The 20,985-nt window shown below is 36.2% G+C and overlaps 1 protein-coding gene across 6 annotated transcripts in view; it reads right to left on the reverse strand.

Moving 5' to 3' along the window:
* The window catches only part of SBF2 (SET binding factor 2), a 553,544-nt gene that overhangs the window by 260,553 nt on the left and 272,006 nt on the right, over window positions 1-20,985 (reverse strand). For all 6 annotated transcript variants that reach the window (XM_073347556.1, XM_073347555.1, XM_073347560.1 and 3 more), the window contains exons 4-6: window positions 7,021-7,137; window positions 5,512-5,622; window positions 126-231 (exon numbers count right to left, since the gene is read on the reverse strand). In XM_073347556.1, coding sequence (XP_073203657.1) covers window positions 126-231; window positions 5,512-5,622; window positions 7,021-7,137 — 334 coding nt within the window. The remainder of the gene's footprint in view (window positions 1-125; window positions 232-5,511; window positions 5,623-7,020; window positions 7,138-20,985) is intronic.

The following is a 20,985-nucleotide window of genomic DNA, read 5'->3' on the forward strand; positions in this document are numbered from 1 at the left end:
TCAATCACTATCATAGCATTAATGCAACCTTTTTTGATCCCTGACCTAACATGACTGAATTAAATGAGAATATCTCATTCTATAACATTTTGTGAAATATCATAAGAAACTAAGAATAGACTTACCCAATTGCTGAAAAAGAAGAGCCACACTGGTACTGGTAACAGGAAGGCTATCATGTAAAGGGGTTTGTATCAGTTGTCTGTCTCCTGCTCCCAACGAAAACAATTTCTGTAGATAGAGATATTTCAATACGTACTTTAATCTCTTTTGTACATATTTTTACATATTTACTATATATATATATATTTAATCTCTTATTCAGACCAAGCCCACAGTATAAAATGTTATATTGTTATTTACATATTTCAATCTCAGAGACATTTTTATTTCTATTACATACTGAAGTTTAAATCTATGTTGGAAATCAATGTCCTCTGCACAGGTTAGCAGTGACTTTAATGGGACAGCAGTTATGTCAGAAGCATCGCCAGAAGAAGTACCCCTCAACAATACTAGCATCTGACCAGCATTAATCTCTTCATTCAAAGGATGATGATGATGATGATGAACAATTATAACTAACTGTATCCCCTAGATGTAATTCTTTCAGGTTTATTTAAACAAAAAATCCTTACATTTTTCATGTTAACACACTTTTCATTTTATTAAAAAATAGTTTTGGTACATGATTTAACTAAAAGATGTCTGGAGAAGATGGAGAAGTAAAATAAGGACAATGGAATGACAGTTTGAATGTGACAACATCCTCCCTTAAGAAAGATCTGAATTGAATTGTTCAAATAGTTATCAGCTGGTTTCCATGAAAATATGCAACATCATGAAAAACATTAAAGAACTGAAAAGAACAAAGTAAAAATGGTTAAAAAAGCACTGACAACAGAATAAGATGTTTGGTTAATAACAAAGAAGTGAAATAACTTTGAGACTGGGATTACCAGGTCATGAAGTTTGTGGAAATTATAAAATTAGAAAGGTTATAATAGCAGACTATTTTATCATCATCTGTTACAGAAACTGTTTAAGGTCTGCTACCAAATATTTTCTTTATGAGTGTGTTTTAAAACTGTGATTAATTTTCTTCAGTAGTTTAAATGAGAAAAAAAACAGAAAAAGATAACCTTGCTAATCTTAATGACTCTAATAATCACAGAGAGTAATTATTCTTCTTTCATATCATTTCATACCATCCAGCTTCTCTGCATTTTTGATACAACCACTGCCACAATAAGGCATAGCTTATGCCCAACATCCTTCCTACAGAAAAATTCACAGTCATGAGTATCATTCAAAGTTCAACTGATACAGCAGTGCTTACACCTGAACTTCTGAAATGTTCGCTTTAGTCAGAGTCATAATAATAGACCTTACAATATCAAGCTGTTTATATCAGACCCCAGATAAAATACATCTGAAATACATTATCTGCTGTTCTGTTAATATTTGTAACAATTATTCTGTTGGTGTGCAAAGTAATTTATTGCTGGAATTCTACCTATTTTCTTGTCTACAATATTTAAAGCCTAGAAAAATAAATATGGCAAAGTGGAGTAAAGACGTAATTCTGTCCTCAAAAGCTTTCATTTTCCTAACTAAAGACAGACTGCATTCATAACATACCATTTCAAAGGTTCATATCATCAGCTCTGATACAAAATTCATATTATGTTAACCTAGTTGGTTTTTTAATTTACATCTGCGGTGCAGTGCTACTTTGTTAAATCTAACACCACAACAGTTAAAATCTTATGTACAGCTAAGTCCACCTTTCTAGAGACTTCAATCGCCCTATAATAAAATTTAGTGAGACTCTCTAGATAGTGGGAAAGATATTTGATTTTCTTCAAAGCAAACTGGTGGGAGAGTCTATCATATACATCTGAATTTCTCCTTGTTGACACAAATCTGACATCAAGAATCATAACATTCAAAAACCAGTAGGGAACACTTCAATCTCCCCCGTCACTCAACAACAGACCTAAAAGTGGCAATTCTTCAACAAAAAAAACTTCAAAAACAGACTCCAATGTGAAACTGCAGAACTGGAATTAATCTGCAAACTGGACACCATCAGATTAGGCCTGAATAAAGATTGGGAGTGGTTGGGTCATTACAAAACCTAAACCTAATTTCTCCAATACTAATTTCCCCCTACTGTTACTCACACCTTCTTGTCAACTGTCTGAAATGGGCCACTCTCATTACCACTTCAAAAGTTATTTTTCCTCCCTTGGTATCCTGCTGTTAATTAAATTGTCTCGTTAGACTGACCTCACACTTGGTAAGGCAACTCACATCTTTTCACATCTAAAGATTTGTATTCTCTTTTAAAAAGAATGACAAATACCACACTTCTCTTTGATGTGCCCCTCACGGAGGCATAAGAGGTAGAATGTGTGGGGATCACTGTTTGGGAAGGCTAACCCACATGAGGGATAATGTTTGAAGCCTGGTGGTGGCATATCTCCAGACTGTATCCTAATCTACTAAAACTATCTAAACTATTACTAACCGCTAGCTACTACTGCTAAACTACAACTAACTTCAGAAAACGAAAAACAAAAGCACATATGGGAAAAACTGCCAACTGCATAGTAACCCTGAGGTACACCACACAGAGAGATCTCTGACTCACGCCCAGGTTGTGAGAATGAAGTGAAGGGAGTTGGGGCACTGCCACTCTTAAATAGCCTCAGGAGGGGCCATAAGGAGGCATGCGGTATGTGCACTCCCCCACTGGGTACTGCACAGAAAACTTTCCAGCTCTGCTTGTGCTGGACATGAACGTACAGGTGTGAACCAGTCGAAGAACACATTAGGTTGGTATATCTGAAAGGAAGACAAGGGTTTCCAGGCACGAGGAAAGAAAACTGTAAGCCAAATTAATCTGTATGGCAGTGCTGATGGTGGGGAAATCCTCACAGATACTGTTTGTAGTTTTCTGTTTCAGTCAATGTTAAAAGGGTTGTGAACAGGTCTGAGGAAAAGACCCTAAGCTTATGTCTTTTCTCCTTTAAACTAAGGCAAGTATCTAATAGTCTCCCAAACCTTTTTCTCCCACTGCAATAATTAAAAAAGCCCACAGTAAAATAAAATAAATAGGCAACTCATGGGTTAGCCCCAACAACCTAGGTAGTGGTAGCTGTGTGCACTGTCATGTAAGAACCTAGGCTCCATGAGAATTCCTTAGTTTAGTCACTTGCCCCTACCAAGAAAGGGCAGGATGCTGTGCAAGTGAAGATCTCTACTGTTTAAAGTTAAAGGAGAAGGGAGCATCTTACATCAACAGTGACCCTTTCATCTGATTAAAGAGTGGCACTGGCCAACTGATGAAATTTCTATTTAATAGAGGAGGCCTACAAAGTGGGGAATGGAATCAAAATGGGAAAGAGCTGGGAATCTACAGGGTTTCCTCAAGGAAACTGAGGGCCCATAGGAGAGAAGAGAGGCAAAGTGTACAGAACATGCATACTAAATTCAATTTAGCAATTCAACATTACAGTTTTATAATCCAATTTTCAGGGATGTCTCACTATTTAAGCTACTGAACAAAGACCTGGGTTCTCACCCAAGGAACATTGGAGATTATAGCTTCTCCAATGTTCAAAAATGCTTCCCATTTCTGCATATTAGAGAAATGCAACACCAATATTTGAAGATTTTTTTTTTTTTCCTAGATTTTATTTTGTGAGAGTGATTTTGGTGCTGATGAAAGGTTAAGGACTAAAAGCACTAACTGAAAAAAGAACAGTACAGCTAGGATCAGCTGTAAGCTCCTCCACACTGTACTGGTGATGCATATCAATTTTGACTTCCTACTGCAAACCTGTGACTCTTTGGCAGATTGCCCATCAAGCCAAATTGTGTGGTGGAAAGTGTCCATCTGCAGAGATGAAAAGTTTATGATTTATGCTAACTAGTTCCCATTTCCAAGGTCTCCGTTTCCACTCTTGATAAGTAGCATATACTGAAGATTAGAGATATTTAAAATAACCATGAGCCTCACCATTTTCAGGACAAAATTTAAGAACCATCTCAGCTTTATAACAAGACTACCTCCCTAGAAATACCTACTAAACTAGTCGAGGATGTTGAAGGTAAAGAATAGGGAGACTGGGTGACAAAGAAGGAAACTTGAAAGAAGGGAAGAAAAAAATCTTAGCGATATGTTGCTTTAAAAAAAAAAAAGATTTATTTGAATCAGTCCTTTCAGTGCTTGTTAGTTAATTGTAAGTTTGTCAACAGTTTCAGATACGATAGTGAATATAATAAACATTACTGAATAAGATTATGTTAGAGCTATAGGAAATTAGTATAACATCAAGAGAATTTCAGGTCCTGAAGAAGCTTTAAAATAGCTAAAATTTTAGAGTGCAATTTTTCCTCATTTAGAAAAGTCCAAAAACCCTGAAAGAAATCTTCCCAATTATCCTGGATGAAACTAGGATTAGAAAAATGGACTATCCACTAGTCTGTTTAGTTTACAGTATACAGATCACATTTCTATAAAAATGATGAGAGATTTTTCAGTTAGTAGACACTGTAGATAACCAGGCCTGAGAATGTCAGTTATCAAGAATCTATAATCTTCATGGCAACCTGACTTCCAGCTACAGTATATTACTCACCAATTACATTCATCAGCATAGGAGTTACTTGTAGTTCAATTCACATGAAAATGTATTTATTCTTCCAGTTAACTTTGATAATTCTGTAGCATTGTGCATTCACAGAGAGAGATTGGTGGCTCTCATTATCTTGCCATAATATGCTATTTCTATTTTAACTACATGTAAGAATGACTACTAAATAATTTATTTCTTCATTAAATAATTGTTACTTTATACTTTTGACTTACAGCATCACCACATATTACATTCCTGGACAACATCTGTATTGAAAGCAACGTTTTTCTCTCTTCGTTAAGACTGCTGAGGCAGATATACTTATGGACACCCCTTTGTTAGTCTGTAATTTTTAGTTTATGGAGTATTTTGGACACCTTCAGTTGCATTTTAGAAATCTGAATAAATATGTTGTTACTTCATAATCATGTTTGTGCTTCATAAAAATGAGAGTAAAAAACAATTAGCACCGAAGTAGCTATTGTCTTAAAGGGGCAATGGAATCTTGAACTATACCATCACACCCACACAGAAAGTGAATGAAAAAGGAGGACACATAACAGAGCTCCCAAGAAAAAAATGCATAAAACAAAATTATTTCTGAACACATAGTATTAAAAAAAAGTCACACTTATAACAAACTGCTTGATTTGTTACTATGCCTTGTAACAGGCAAATCCAGTAACAAAATTAACCCTTTGACCTTGACCTGGAATGGAATTTTTGCTGTCTTTAGAAGGCAGGCTACAGGGACAACACTCAGCTGAACTATGATCCTTTTTTTCAATGAAAATATCTAAAGAATTTATTTTTTGTTTTCTTCATAAATTAAATTAACTGGAAAAATACTCCTTTTCCCACTTACCTGAGAGCCTCCGACCGCAGGGACAAGGCATGAACAGAGATTTGCAATGAGACTCTCCAAGGACACACTCAGGCTGTCCACATGCACAGTGTAGATCAAGCCAAGGCAAGCCTAAAAAGTTGAATAATAAATATATACAATTTTATGTGGGGAAGACAAACGCTGATAATTGCTGATAAATATACAACAACTTTAAAATAAACATGTCCTAGGACAATCTTAATATGGTAAAGTACATTCCAAAAGGAGAAAAAGTAATTTTCTGTAAAAGAATTAATTCAGTTGCAGAAATGTCACATCAACCCCGCTGAATTCCTGTTGGATTTCACAAACTCTACAGAGTGTGAATACCCCACATTTCAATAAGAAATATAATGCTTAATCTGAGTTCTCTTCCTCCTTCCATAAATCTCCATGTTTATGTAAAGTACCACTAAATCACTGGGAATTTATGTCAGTGCAGGGGTCCATGCTCACAGAATCTGAATCAGGACTGATGCCTACAATTTTACCACTATAATCCTAATATTATTCTGAGGATCAGTGATCCACATTTGTATGTCTTCTCTATTTACAGTTTGTATTTTTGTTATTTCAATAAAAAGCATATTTTAAAATAAACAGCACTGACATTTTAGCACTACTATTTTTATTTTGCATTTCTTCAATTTTGATTAAGGGTTATCATCGTAAGTTTGACAAAACTGATAAAGCTATTTGTTTAGCAATAGATGATTCACTATTGATTCCCAATAAGTCTTAGAGAAGGAAGGGAGAGAGTAAATTACACTGCTTGGTAATGGCACTTTGGCTGCCTTCTATTTTTAGCTGGCGAAAATATTGAAAATTCTGAAAAATGGATCAATTTGTGAGGAGTTATCCAGTTACAAATAGTTTCAACACTGTGGCAGCAACCTACTATTAAATGAATTATTCTTGCATTACTAGGCTGTACTATTTTTGCTTCACTGAAAGTGCTAGAGGCCTGATAAAAATTTAAGTTTTCTGTTTACTTCAGGTCAGTCACAATACCAACTGAAAGAAATCATAGATTCCTTAGAATCTTTATATAACTTAAATTGATCTGGAAGAGTCAATAATTCACTCACTTTATAGGTAGGAAGATAATTCATATACTATAATACTTGATACTTACTTAATTCTTAAACAAATTGTATCAGATGAGATTAATTTTACCTATAAGGAGTGGTTTTGTCATGAAGATTTTTTTCATTAGGCTTTTAGCTGAGCTCAGAAAGACTTTATTTTGTGGTCTATGTAGGTTTAAAACTAGGCCTTCTGTGAGTAAAAGGGCACTGCATTAACCCATAGGGGCATTCAGTCTCCTAGACATTGATTTTTATTTAGTACAGTCTAATTCTACTTGTTCTGGTAAATTCCCAAACCAATGCGGAGATGTTTTAAATCAAAACTACTTGTCACTGCTGCTCATTAAAAACAGATTTGTACACTGACACATATTACAAATGGCAGCTGGGAGTTCTTTACCCTGAAATTTTCTGGATAATCTAGTCTGGACACCAACACCAGGCTTTTGGGAGCAAATACTTCAGCAGGCTGAATTAAACCAGACTCCTCCTCTTCACCTTCAGTCTCTTTTGTTCCCTTGAAAACAGATACACTTCAGTTAATTAATAGAAATTAAATAAGGTTAGTAGTCCTACAAAGAAATATTTTTAGAATTTTTAAGGATCAGGATCGCTTAGAAAGAAAAAAATTATATATTGCATAGAATCTTTGAAAGAATCACAAACACATATTATTTTTAGCTAACTATAAGAAAATCCCAACAGCTTTATAGAAAACACTATATGCACAGACACTCTACTGTTGTAATTATTAAAAAGTACCAAAATACTGACTTAAAATCCCACACATTGCCACGAAGGAGAATAACTGTTTCCTCGTTTTCGTATAAAAAATGGAGTGCTGTCAAACTGTATGAAAAATAATTAATAACTGGTTTCTGTTTAAAAGAAACAAGTAAGGACTTGAACATAAAACTGTAAATGGGTACACCCCGAATGCATACAGAGGTTCTCTGAAGTCACCTGCAGGAGCAGGGCCTAAGTCTATTCAATATGGACAATTAGGATGCCAAACCAGCCATTTATCCTCTTTAGTCTTTTACAAAAATTATGCTATAGTACTTTAAAGAGACTGAAAACTGGCAAATACTTCATACTGCACTATTATACACATATTGTTGGTATGTTTGACTCCTTCTAGTCTGTCAGAAGTCTGATGTCACTGATCACAAAGTTTTCTTGAACTAACTGTGGACCTGGCAGAAATGGATAGGATCACATGTGGTTCAATTAATACCTTTCAGTGAGATCCTAGTAACTGGTGATGGGTGACTGTATCTGCTCTGAGGGTCTCACATACATCTATCAGTGGCTGTAGTAACTTTTTCATCCTTATTTAGCTCAACTATTCTCTTGAATGTGTATCTTGCTATTGTCATTCTTGGTTTTATGATGTCTAGATGAGAGTCCTGTAATACACTCTACATGGCATTACACCTGATGACCATGTAGAAGCTACACCTGCTGCTGAGCATAGCAACTCACCCACTTAATGAGGCTAGCCAAAGGGAGCACATTACACCACGAAAGCTTATGCCCAAATAAATGTTAGCCTTTAAGGTGCCACTGGACTCCTTGTTTTTGTGAATACAGACTAACACGGCTACCCCCTGATACTTGACACATTACATCAGTATCCAAAGACTGCACTGGCTCCCTGTGTGGCTCCAGATGTAATTCAAAGAGCTGGTTTTGATTCTGAAAGGATCTTAGCTACCTGAAAGACCAGATCTTCCTCACTTTGCAACATAGAACCAGCTATTGTTCAACAGACCCTAGATTTAATTATCTGGAGACACTGGAAGTCACCTCCCCTGCATGACTAAAGTTTGTTGACCTTCACAGCACAATTTAAATCCCATCTGTTTTCTCAGATTTTTACCTGAATAGGTTAAAGCAGGAATTTAATTGGGATTACGTATACTCTAGCTTTGTGGGATGAAATATAATGCATGTTTGATTAGCACTGGTTAACTAATTTGGTGGCATTTTTAAACTGTACGTGCATCCAGACACATGAGAAGTGGACACATTTTTGTAAACCAGAAAAATAAATAAAACAAAACATTTTTTTAATTTTATATGGAATATTATTTAAATAAATTTCTGCTGTTGTGGGTACATTTGACTGTGATGTAAAGGTATGCAGTCCTAGCCATCACTTTGCCAAAGTATTTAAACAAATCATTAAAAATATGTACAACATTTGGAATGTACTGTGCTTTAACAAATCATGCTGTCATAGTCATACATTTTAATAGGACAGTATTTCATATTAATATTCCCTGTGTATATCTGTAGATACAGACAGTAAGACAGACTATATCAAATGGAGCTTTTAGAATCTGATAAAATAGTTCATTAGTTAAAATAGTTTGGGGGTTTTGCGCAGATTTACTACTATACATCTTCTATATACAGCAATACTACTATGCATTGTAACTAAGGCAATTTTAGCAGTCTTTTTCATAGTCAAATACAAATACCATATAATCTCAGACAAAGTTTCAATCCATTTTGCAGTTGAAAACCACAGGGTTGTTCACCACTATCCCTAGAGAATCTAGGAACTACAGGAATTTCTTCACAAGGAAACCAGCTGGGATTTGCCAAAAAAAGCCTTATTAACCTATGGAATGCTGAATTTCTTCTGAGTGAAGAAATAGATCACTCAGATAAATCTCTTAACCCATTACTCAGCACATTTCACAAGCAACCATACTAAAAAAAGACTCTATACAGTTATAAAGAATAAGTATTGTTAATTCACAAAGATTAGTTTTGATCATGCCTATTATAACAAAACACTAAGCACTCTTTAATTGGTGGCTTTCTTCACATTCTTTGACAAATTCATTATCTTACATACTATAAACTATAGAAAATGCACTCTCTTTCCAGTTTTTGAGTACCTCCCCTCCAAACATGACTAATTGCTTTCTTTGTGCCTCTGACCCAACATTCTTCTACGCAGATATCACAAGATCTCCTTAATTATGAATGGGGGGAGGCTACTTCCTTTAGCAATAACAGCATGAAACAGCAGCTTTTTACTCCTGGCATGTTCCTCAAAAAATAGATATCACCACCCTGGTAATATATTCAGTCATCACTGTCCTACAAGGAAGGAGCCTGGGTACAAATTCTCTTAGCAGGCAGAAATGCAGTCACTTCCATCTTGCTACTTTAATTCAGAACGTATGGCTACTCTAAACGAGCAGTAAATAACAATGCCACTAAACCTCAAGGGTTAATTTTATAAATGCATTAATTGGAAAACAATTGGGTTTTTTATACTTGTAGGGAGAGTTCCACAATTGGTGGAATTTACTTTGATTCAACATATAAGGACTGAACCTAAGGCTGAAAACATTTACATAATTTATCACAGTAAAAACTCCTGGGAACATCTTTTGGAAATCCTACAGATCCTCTCAACCAAAGTTAAAAATAGTATGGACTCTCTCACAGCAAATTACAGGGCCAGTTTCACTCTCTTTAGGAATCTCTGCCCGGAAAGTAGAACCACTCTTCTAGAACTAATTTAATTTTCAATATAAATATAAAACTTTGTTGCTATTTAGTCTCTACATACTGGTACTGCCCCTTTGAATATAAAAGACTACAGACCATTGTCTAGCTATACTGGAAGAAGGACAGGAGACACTGGATATGGTTTAATCAGGCTACAACTTTATTGTTAGATGTCTGGGACTACCCGGAAGATAAAAGTGTACAGTGCAGGTAACTCCATGATCATTTCAATATCTACCTGAGGGTTTCTGCCAGCCCCCACTTTTTACATCCTGATCCCTAGCCAACCCATTGCTGTGACCTTACCACTCCACCTCCAAAGTGAGGGTTAAGGTGGGCAATAAGGAAGAGGGGGGTTGGCTCCCTACTGGGCCAGTGACAGGCACCCCAAACCATGCCCCCATTCCGCTCCTTTAACAAACACCTCCTTTAAGTCCTGTACCAAACTATTTATCAGCTCACTGCATCTTTCCCTATGGAGTACCTGTACTGGACGTCTGCCCCACACTTACCTAAAGTGTTGCGACATCATAGCCTAACTCCCTTCCCTACTCACCGTAACAAAGGCTCCCCCCCAAACCTGCTGTGGTGAAGACTAAGAAAACTCCACTCCACCTTGGCCATTCTGGTGGCAAGGGAAAAATTCCTTCCCACCCCCCCAAGAAAGGAACGGCTAGCACAACACCCACAGAGGGTCCCAACCAAACTTGGTATTTTGCCAGGGGTGGGAAGGCGGGTGCTGCTTCACTTGGTTCAGGGAAAAGGGGCTTCTCCTGAGCTTGCCCTTTATAAACTCCCCATCCCTTCTGGTCTCTGGGGGATGAGTCAGTCTCACCACGTTGACCCACTCTGCTTTTACAGTAGCATCTGTGCCTCTCTCTCACCCCCCACCCTTAAAGAAATAGTCTCCTTTCCCCAGCAAGACAGACAATGCCCCCACTCCTTGAAGGTGTGGTGCAGTCATTTTGTGGAGCAGCCAAAAGATTTGCAGAGGGAGAAGAGTGTCTCATTGCACATCTCTAATTTCAGATCATTCATTTTATGAAGATGTATTTTGAGAATTGGTTATACTCTGAAAAACCTTGCGGATGATTTAAAGTATTTATTTTATCTCTGTGTTCCAAGATGGTTTGTCTGGTAAGTAATTGCCACATTTGGACTTACAAAAGTGCTGCAAAGTAGTCTTTCTACAGAATTGTTATCTGTCCCATTTTAAAAGAAGACCATGATAATCTTTTGTTGTTTACCTGCCAGAAGTGTCTTATTCTTGATATGAAATGACAAGATGGAAAACTAGTGGTGACCTCTGGTAGAGGATTTCCACAAATGGAAAGCAGCAGCTGTTGAACATGGATTCAATAAAAAGGGGAAAATCTCTGTACTTCAGCAATCCTGCTACTAATGAAATTAATGGAATTTTTGCCACTGTCCTCACTGAAACAAGGAATAGGCACCAAGAATTAATGTGTACCTACAGAGATGTAAAAATGAAGCCCAAAGCAATTCTTTTTCAGAATGGAAGCTGAAAAAGCTGATCAATTTTGGGTTTTTCCAACAGAAGAACAAGCAATTTCTATTTCTCTGTCGGAGAAGATTCAAATACTAAAAAATATTATGTTTTTTATATGCCATCTAGGTTTGGGCATGCAGCTCCTGGAAAACTGCCAACATGAACACTCACGGTGGAAATGTTAGGCAACACCATTTGATATCTATCCAGAATTCAGTGTTAGTTTAACTCATATAATTTAAATTATTCAAAAATCAGCCTGCAGATCAGAACAGAATAATATAAAAACCAACTTGCTTTGTGTTATTGTTATTGGATATCTAACCTGATTTAATTTACTATAAAAGGGAATTATATTAAATATTTTAATATTACAGCACAAACACCTGCCACAGAGAAAAAACCTACTGCCATCTGCTGGACTGCTGCACATTGATTTTTACTATCATAAGAACAAAGATGTACGCAGTGAAGACATTTCTATTCTATAAGTCCATTTGTGCGTCTTATATCAGGGTGGAAAAGATAATAATCCACAACTTCACAAAAAGACACAATGTTATGATCTTTTCTTTCATTATCAGTCACATGTAGCATAAAGGTAAATTTATTCTCACTCTTTGCAATTTTTACATCAACAATGGGTGACAAAATTCAAGTGCTTGAAGACTTGTTTAAATTCAATATGAGAGTTAAGAATTAGTTTCTTTCAAACAAAAATTTATTCTATCAACTCACCTAACCAGCAATCACTAGTTTTAGGTTTAAGAGCACAAAATTCTAGCTACCCTACAAGTTTTGTTCTGGCACACAATTAGAAAAAAGATCACTTAAAATGTGTTTACAGTGCCCTTAACGGCAAAAGGGCCATGGAAGCTTGTATGAATTAACATGGTTTCTAACAAAGAAAACGGAGGTCAATTTTTTTTAAATAGGCTATTTTAACTTATGTAATTGCATTAATTTTCTATAGAAGCCTTCCACTGAAAATAATTCACATCTACAGCTTATTTAAAGTTTTAGGAATCTGGCTAGCAACACAGCAATGAGTACATCTGCAATACACGTATGTAATCATATACTTTGTAAGCATACTGTTAATGTAATTTCAGCTTAATAAAGTAACCATTGAAATTCTTAGAAGAAATAAAGCCAGTCATGATATGACTAAAGAGTTTGACAAACACACAGGCAATATTCTTAAAGTCAGCACAGTAAGTGGATAATCATTTCAAATACAATACTTTTAGCTTACTTTACATGAAAAGTACTAACAGCACATACATTCTGTAACAATACCAAATACAAGTTGCAAGGCCATATTCTTTATCCCTTCTTTCAGTTACAATCTTCCATCCCCACTCTCTCAGGCACACACTTTCTCTCGAAGCTGACAAAAAAAAAGGACATTTAAATATTCCCTACTAAGAGAAATCAAACAAAAAAGGATACTTTTGTTTCTTGAACAATGTCATTTTATTTTACCAGTATTTTTCTTCAGTTTACAAGTACATTAGGAATGACAATGTTTCAGAATATCCATCCCAAGATTCACAAAGTTCCATTCTGAAAAATAAATTCAGGTTCCTAGTTTTCACACTGAATATGCTCCATAGCAAAAAGATACAGACTGCAATGTATTTGTGTTTGGCCCAACTAGAGGGGATATGATGGTGGTTTTGCTACAGTTTATACATTTTAAAAAGTCAAAATGATCACTGCATTTTTCCTGCTGCACAGGAGGTGTGAGGGTGGCTTGTGATACTACTGAGCACTCTCCTCATTGTCTTTCCTGACCCTTTTCAGCTACATTATTGCCCGTCAGCTTCCCTTTATATCATGCAAGAGCAGAGAGCAAATTGGCCTTAATTTCAGTTTAATATTGGGAGGAAAAGCACGAAGATTCTTATGCCTACATTTCCTCACATACAAACTTTGGTAACTGTAAAGACAGAAGAAAAAATGCCATTCCAAAGTAAATTAGAATTTCAGCTATTTAAAAAAGCAAAGTGTTCCTAAAATATTATTAGAACCTAAAAAATAGATACCAGTTTGGGAAATTTGTAAGTTTTCAGAACCAGAAATACAAAAGGAAAGCACACATTTAAGTACTTGCTGAATAGAAATGCATTTCCTCACAAGCTTAGGTGTTTTGCTGAATCAGGGTTTAAGTTTTGGGCAAGTCTCAAATGTGATTCATGTGAGCATCTGTAGTTGAACAACTATCTAAAACTTCCAGTTATTCCACGTGATAAAGTTTCCATTCCCTTCACCTATCAAGGTGAAATTTTGATAAATCTTTTTACTTCACCATATGAAAATCTTATATAAACTAGTAATTTCTTATTTTTGACAGAAACCTACCCTTTTCCTATTCTCCGTACTCACACAGTTACTATGTGGCCAGTCTCCTTGGTTTTCTTTCTAAACCTGGATCTTCTAGGACGCAGGAGCCCAGTCAGGACATAGAAACTCAATACCTGGCAGGGCAGCAAGGGATACAGTGCTTAATCTTGGATTTTTATGAAAGACTAAACATTTTCTCTGTATGTAAATACTTCCCTACCAGGCAAGAATCCTTCCTGATAAGGCAGTAAACTTACTATCTACCAGGAACATTTTTTCTAGCAAGAGGCCCCGTTCTCAGTTGGTGCGTAAGTATTATGATAATAAACATAATAGTTATACTCCTCACTGACCCTCTATCCAACGTCCCTCCAGCTAAGGAAAAAATAATCTCTCTGCAGGAACTTCCAAAAACATGGCCTAAAGCCCCTCCTCTTTTCTGCCCATAGGACTGTGATAGTTTCGTGACAACGCTTCCAGCCTTAGCCAGATAAGTATTTTATCTCCATGGTCTTAACAGGTGATAAATTAGAAAGCTTCTTTTGTTGTTGCTGTTCAAAATACCATCTTTAACGTTTGTCTTCTTATCTTCCCACTGTAAGTAACTAAGCAGTAGTGCTGGGAAATTGTTAAACTATTCCTCAGTCTGTTCAAGACCCTAAGCTCACTTCATTTCCTGGCATACAAGCTGTGACTTAAGTGCATCTCCATATATAAATATGATACCTGTAAGGGTCCATAGTGTGAGTGGTATTGCTGGTGTAAAATAAATTAGGTGCAGTGCTAAGTCATCCATGGGTACGTGTGGCCTGATTTCTAAAAAGTGTTCACACAGCTAAGGAATGTCTAGTGATCATTCTTCCACATGTGCCTGCAATTGTTAAAGAGCTATGCAAGAACAAGTGTCACATTTTCACCCTAAAGAGGCATTTATAAAGCATGACTGTGCTGCTGGTTGCCAGCTGTGAACAACTAATGGAGTCATATGGCAGGATCACTAATAATTTTGTCTATCCACTTTCACATTAATGCCCCTGCCCCTCATTTTTGCATTGTGTCCCTGTAATGCAGTGGCTCTCAAACTTTTTTTTACTGGTGACCCCTTTCACATAGCAAGCCTCTGAGTGTGACTCCCCTTTATAAATTAAAAACACTTTTTAAATATATTTAATACCATTATAAATGCTAGAGGCAAAGCGGGGCTTGGGGTGGAAGTTGACAGCTCGCGACCCCCTGTGGGGTCCTGAACCCCAGTTTGAGAACCCCTGCTGTAATGGTTGTTGAGAGACAAGTGTAATGCAGCTTGCTGCAAATCTTTAAATCTGACCTGGGGCAGACACTATGCACCACCTTGAAAGCAATGGACAAAGTATGCTGTGGAAAAGAATACTTTAGACTATACACTTAAATTGAATGAGCACAACTGCCAAGAAGTCTCGATAAAGCTCTATTTGCCTTTGGCAGGAGTTTATGGCCTTTTGCTTAAGAATTAGGACATTACTACTTCTACCGTTCTGCCTATGGGAAAGTTACCCATTAATAAAGGCTAGATAGAGGAGAAATTAGGGATAGCATATATTTAAAAATTTATGGCACTAGCAAGGCACATGCTAAATTTCACTCTCCCTTTACATGTATTTTAGACTGAAAGATTTTTGCAGCAGAGACTTAAATCTTTCTATATGTGTATACTACTAGCACATTTTGGGTGCTGATGCAATAAATAATTAATACTACAAATAATACTATAAACAAGAAGTCTTTTCTGGACTTGCACTTTTCCATTCCTTCACCCTAATCCTGACTGAGGTTATTAAACCCGGATTACAAACTAGTAATGGATTCCACCAACATGCACATTACATTTTCATCTCACTTACATGTCCCAGATTACTACTTTGCCCTGGTCTAAATTGATGCAACATTCTTTACACTATATTTACTCAAGCCCCCTATATCTGTCACTCAACATGTTTGGCTTATCAAAGTAGTATTAACTTAGATCAGTTTCCAGGTACCAACTGTAGTGCACCCTGAACAGAAAATTCAAAGTTAAGACTGAAAGTCCAACTCTTCCGTTCTTCAATGTGCTTGAACACTGCAGATAATGAAAAAAACCACCGCTCTAAAGCACTGTAATGTCTAGACACCCAAAGGGCACAAACACACAAAAAAGAATTCAAATTGTGCTGGAAAATAAACTATATCAGACACTCATCGTTGAACAAAAACAACCACCTTCAGAATATACTATGTATGGAAAGGGTTGGATCTCAAATATGCGAATGAATGGAACACTTTGAAGACAAATATGCTATCCCAAAGTATATGATGGCATTTGCATTATACATATTTAATTTGCTGATTTTCTGTAATTTGTTGTAAGTACTTGATAAATACCTTTCTTTGCTATGGTTTTTACATTGTTAGTGTAAACATTTGCACCTAAATTGTTCCAGTCCACAAGCAGGTTGCCACAATGAATTAATCAGTCTCCTTATTTTAGGAAGGAAGTAACACAGAATCAGCAAATCAAACAGGATGGCAGAAATATGAATGAAAAAGCTATACTTACTGCAGTAACCAGCCTAAAAGAGACACAGTACTAACTGGTTTCAGAGTAACAGCCATGTTAGTCTGTATTCGCAAAAAGAAAAGGAGTACTTGTGGCACCTTAGAGACTAACCAATTTATTTGAGCATAAGCTTTCGTGAGCTACAGCTCACTTCATCAGATGCATACTGTGGAAAGTGTAGAAGATCTTTTTATACACACAAAACATGAAAAAATACCCCCCCTCCCCACTCTCCTGCTGGTAATAGCTTATCTAAAGTGATCATTCTCCTTACAATGTGTATGATAATCAAGTTGGGCCATTTCCAGCACAAATCCAGCCCCCCCACTCCCCCCCCAAACCCACTCTCCTCTTGGTAATAGCTTATCTAAAAGTGATCACTCTCCTTACAATGTGTATGATAATCAAGGTGGGCCATTTCCAGCACAAATCCAGGGTTTAACAAGAATGTCTGGGGGGGGGGGTGAAACAAGGGGAAATAGGTTACCTTGCATAATGACTTAGCCACTCCCAGTCTCTATTCAAGCCTAAGTTAATTGTATCCAATTTGCAAATGAATTCCAATTCAACAGTCTCTTGCTGGAGTCTGGTTTTGAAGTTTTTTTGTTGTAACAGTACTACCTACTGATGATCAGTCCCAAGGCACTAAGGCTAGGGTAATGGCTTTAATGTAACCATACTTCAGTGAAGAATGATATTTAAAAAATATTTTTCCATTAACTACAACATTCTACATAATTAATCTACGTTTATTAAGGCTTTCTTTTCTCAGTTGCATGATTTATATATTTAGTTTAATTCATAGCTCTGTTACAGGAAGTTAATTGTAATACATTATTGTACTCTCAACTCTCAAAAGTGTACAGGCTGTTATTTGACTTACATCAGAGGGCAAAAGGAAAGAAATTTAATAAAATAATTTTAAAAGCAGATTTAGAATTATGTTCTCAAGATTTCAAATTAGTTATCTAATTTTTAGTTATCAATAATGGCCACCAGCATATGAGTTTGGGATATTTCATGTTAAACTGAAACCCAGTAACACTGAGTAATTTTACAATAATCAGATGCTTAAAAAATAAAAAGGTGAAAAAAAACCCCCTCAGAAAATGGCAAAGTTCCTTTAGAGGGACTTTTGATGGAATTCACATCTTGTTCACACTGTCTGCTGTAAGTTAACACACACCCTGCATCATTTCTTGCTCACTATCTTCATATTTTTGATTACTTGTATCATCAGAGTGCCTAATTCCCTTACTGGTTGTTCACAGCTACTGTATCCTAAGTGGCTTTTTAATGTGGTTATTGTTTTTAACTGATTACTTTTGATCTTGTATGAGAACAAGTAAATAGACACATCTTTCTCAATACTTTTCATTATTGGTTATACTTTTGTCATAACAAAAACCAGAATCCCTAAATATGTAGCACACACACAAAAGTAGTAACAAAGCTGCTATTTTATTGTTGAGATTACAAATTTGGTTGATAAAGATAACTGTACTGACATAATATACCTGGACTTCTGTAAAGCATTCGACACATGATATCCTGATAAAAATGAACACGATACAAAAATCAGTTTAGCTTATATAAAATAGATTAAGACCTAGTTAACTGATAGATTGAAAAAAGTAACTGTAATGAGGAATCATCATCCAATGGGGAGTTTCCAATGGGGTTCTGCAGTGATCTGTCTCAGCCCAATACTGAGAAAATATAAAATTATTGCTGGTTAATTTTGCAGATGACACAAAAACCAGTGGACTGGTGATGATGGAAATAGATCAGTTATACGGACTGAGCTGGCCTGCTTGGTGAGGTGGGATCACTTGAACAACATGCATTTGAATACAGACAACGTAACATCACACCTTTAGAAACAAGAATATAGGTCACATTTATAAGATGAGGGACTGCATCCTAGAAAGCAGAGACTCTGAAAAGGACTTGGGGTAATTGTAGATAACCAACTGAATATGAGCTCCTAGTGCGATGCTGTAGTTAACTAAAGACAGTGAATGCAATCCTTGGAGGTATAAGCACAGGAATATCTGGTAGGAGTAGAAGGTGGTATGTACCCCAGTATACAGCATTAGTGAGACCACTACTGGAAAATTGTGTCGAACTCTTGTGTCTGCACTTCAAAAAAAAAATGTGAAAAATTGGAAAGGTTTTTAACAGTGAGGATAATTAACCATTGGAACTGCTTACCCCAGGATGGGCTGGATTCTCTATAACTTGCAGCAGAAGTCAACACTGGATATCTTTCTCTAAATATTATAGAGCTATAACCAGAACAGAAGTTATGAGCTTGATGCAAAAATTAGTGGGTGAAGTTCTGCAGACTGTGTTCTCCATGAGTTCAGATTAGATGATCATAAGAGCCCCTTTTGGCCTTAAAATCTATAAATCTACTCTGAAATAAATCTATGATGATGTGCAAAGTGCACTGTGCAGAGTTTAGTGCACTGTATCAAGCAACAAATATCTTAATGAGATACTAGTACTAAATTTGGGGTTAGAGTAGAGAGGATTTCAGAAGAACAAACAACAAAAGGATTATTTTTAAAAGCAAGTATAGCAAGGGTTAACCAAATAAGCACATGCTTATAGGTCAAGAGACCACAACTTTCTTGAGACTGGCATTTACAGTATAATGTATGTTTCATACATAACATATATGGCAATGATGTGTCTCCCTCGAAAATTATGTTATTAGGCTAATTCAACAAATGGACAGAGAAGAATCATTCATACAGCACACAAACTTTAGTGGCTGTGCCAAGTTATCTATGGTGACATTAAAGGGATTGTTAGCAACCACTGGAAATCTATAAATACATTCAGTACACAGAGCCCCCGTTAGACAACTCGTGATGTGCAGCACTTCTAAACTATGTTGCAACCCTCTAATATTCCACTGTGTATTCAGCACACCACATAAGCCAAGGAATAACCTTTTGGTACAGACAGAAGGGTAAATACAAGTAATTCTGCAATGATCTTTTCCCTCTACTACAATTTGTTTAGTTTAGAGCACACATCTTGATCCACAGTTGAAACTTAGTATCAGTTTCAAATGCCAATTTACAAGTGGCAAGAAAAGTACAAATTACTGTTAGTATCTCTAGCTTCCCAGAAGGGTTATTTTTGTTATTTTCTTTGTTATTTCTTTGTTATTTTTATTATTTGCCAAAGTAATGGTGAGTAGAAACACTGCCTTAATCATGGTAAATATCTGATCTCCACTGTACACAGAGACCAAAATGGAGCCAAAAAGCTGAGAGGTTCTAATGACCAGATAACTTTCTTATTGCTCAGCTTTCAACTACCCTTTATAAAAAATATCACTGCAGGCTGCTGCTGAACCTGATAATCTCACACAGAAAAACTGAAATGGGGTTAGGCAGGTACTTTGTATCCAATTAAATTAATTGTATTAACAGTTTTTCTTCTACTGCACCTAGGGCGCAACAGAAAAATAATGGCAAATTGACTATGCTAACAAAAACATTTTATTGAACATATCTTACTAGTGAGATGGCTTCACTATGTTTATAGATTAGGCAACAGTGTCACAGATTCCTAATTTTTCCCTATATCCCACCATAATATCTTGGATTTGCTAACAGGGTAGATCTCCGTTTCATGATCAGATTAATTTTCTTCTGGATGCTTTGTCCAAAAAATTTCAAATAGTAATAAAGGTAAGAATAAATGGAATAGTTTATTACATTCAAAAATACAAAGATTTTTAAAGCAGATGATTAGTTACAGAAATATTTTGTGAGTTTGTTACTGGTTTCTTGTTTATATATCTGTTTGATACAGTTTTAGAATGACTGTTAAGGACACCCAGGATATTAAGGGCACCATTTTGTTATTTTTATAAATCTAAATAAATAAAATCAATCAACTTAATTTCATTTAAAGCTTGAGGTTGGGCTTTATTCATGATGGCCTCTCTTAAAATTGTCTAAAACCTTCCACCACCAAAACCACTCTTAACAGAAAGAATGAAAGATTAGTTTCAGAGTAGCAGCCGTGTTAGTCTCTTGTTCACATTCTGACCTATTCATGATGACGACAGCACCTCCTTTGTGTTGTAAATGGCTTGTCAAGTTTTTGTAAAGTCCAGCCATGAGGAAGTTTATGGAGACAAGGTCCATTTACAACGCACACTTTGCTTCTCCACAAAAAAAAAGTACACTAAACTCTCTAAACTACTACATGCCACAAGGGGCCACAACAGTGGTTCCCTTAACCCACCCAGCAATATTGTTAATCTATCCAACTATACTCTTAGCCCAGCAGAAGAATCTGTCCTATCTTGGGGCCTCTCCTTCTGCCCCTCCACCCCCACGAACATGATGCAGTTCTGTGGTGACCTAGAATCC

Source organism: Lepidochelys kempii, chromosome 6, assembly GCF_965140285.1.
Source record: "Lepidochelys kempii isolate rLepKem1 chromosome 6, rLepKem1.hap1, whole genome shotgun sequence".
Taxonomy (NCBI): Eukaryota; Metazoa; Chordata; order Testudines; family Cheloniidae; genus Lepidochelys; species Lepidochelys kempii.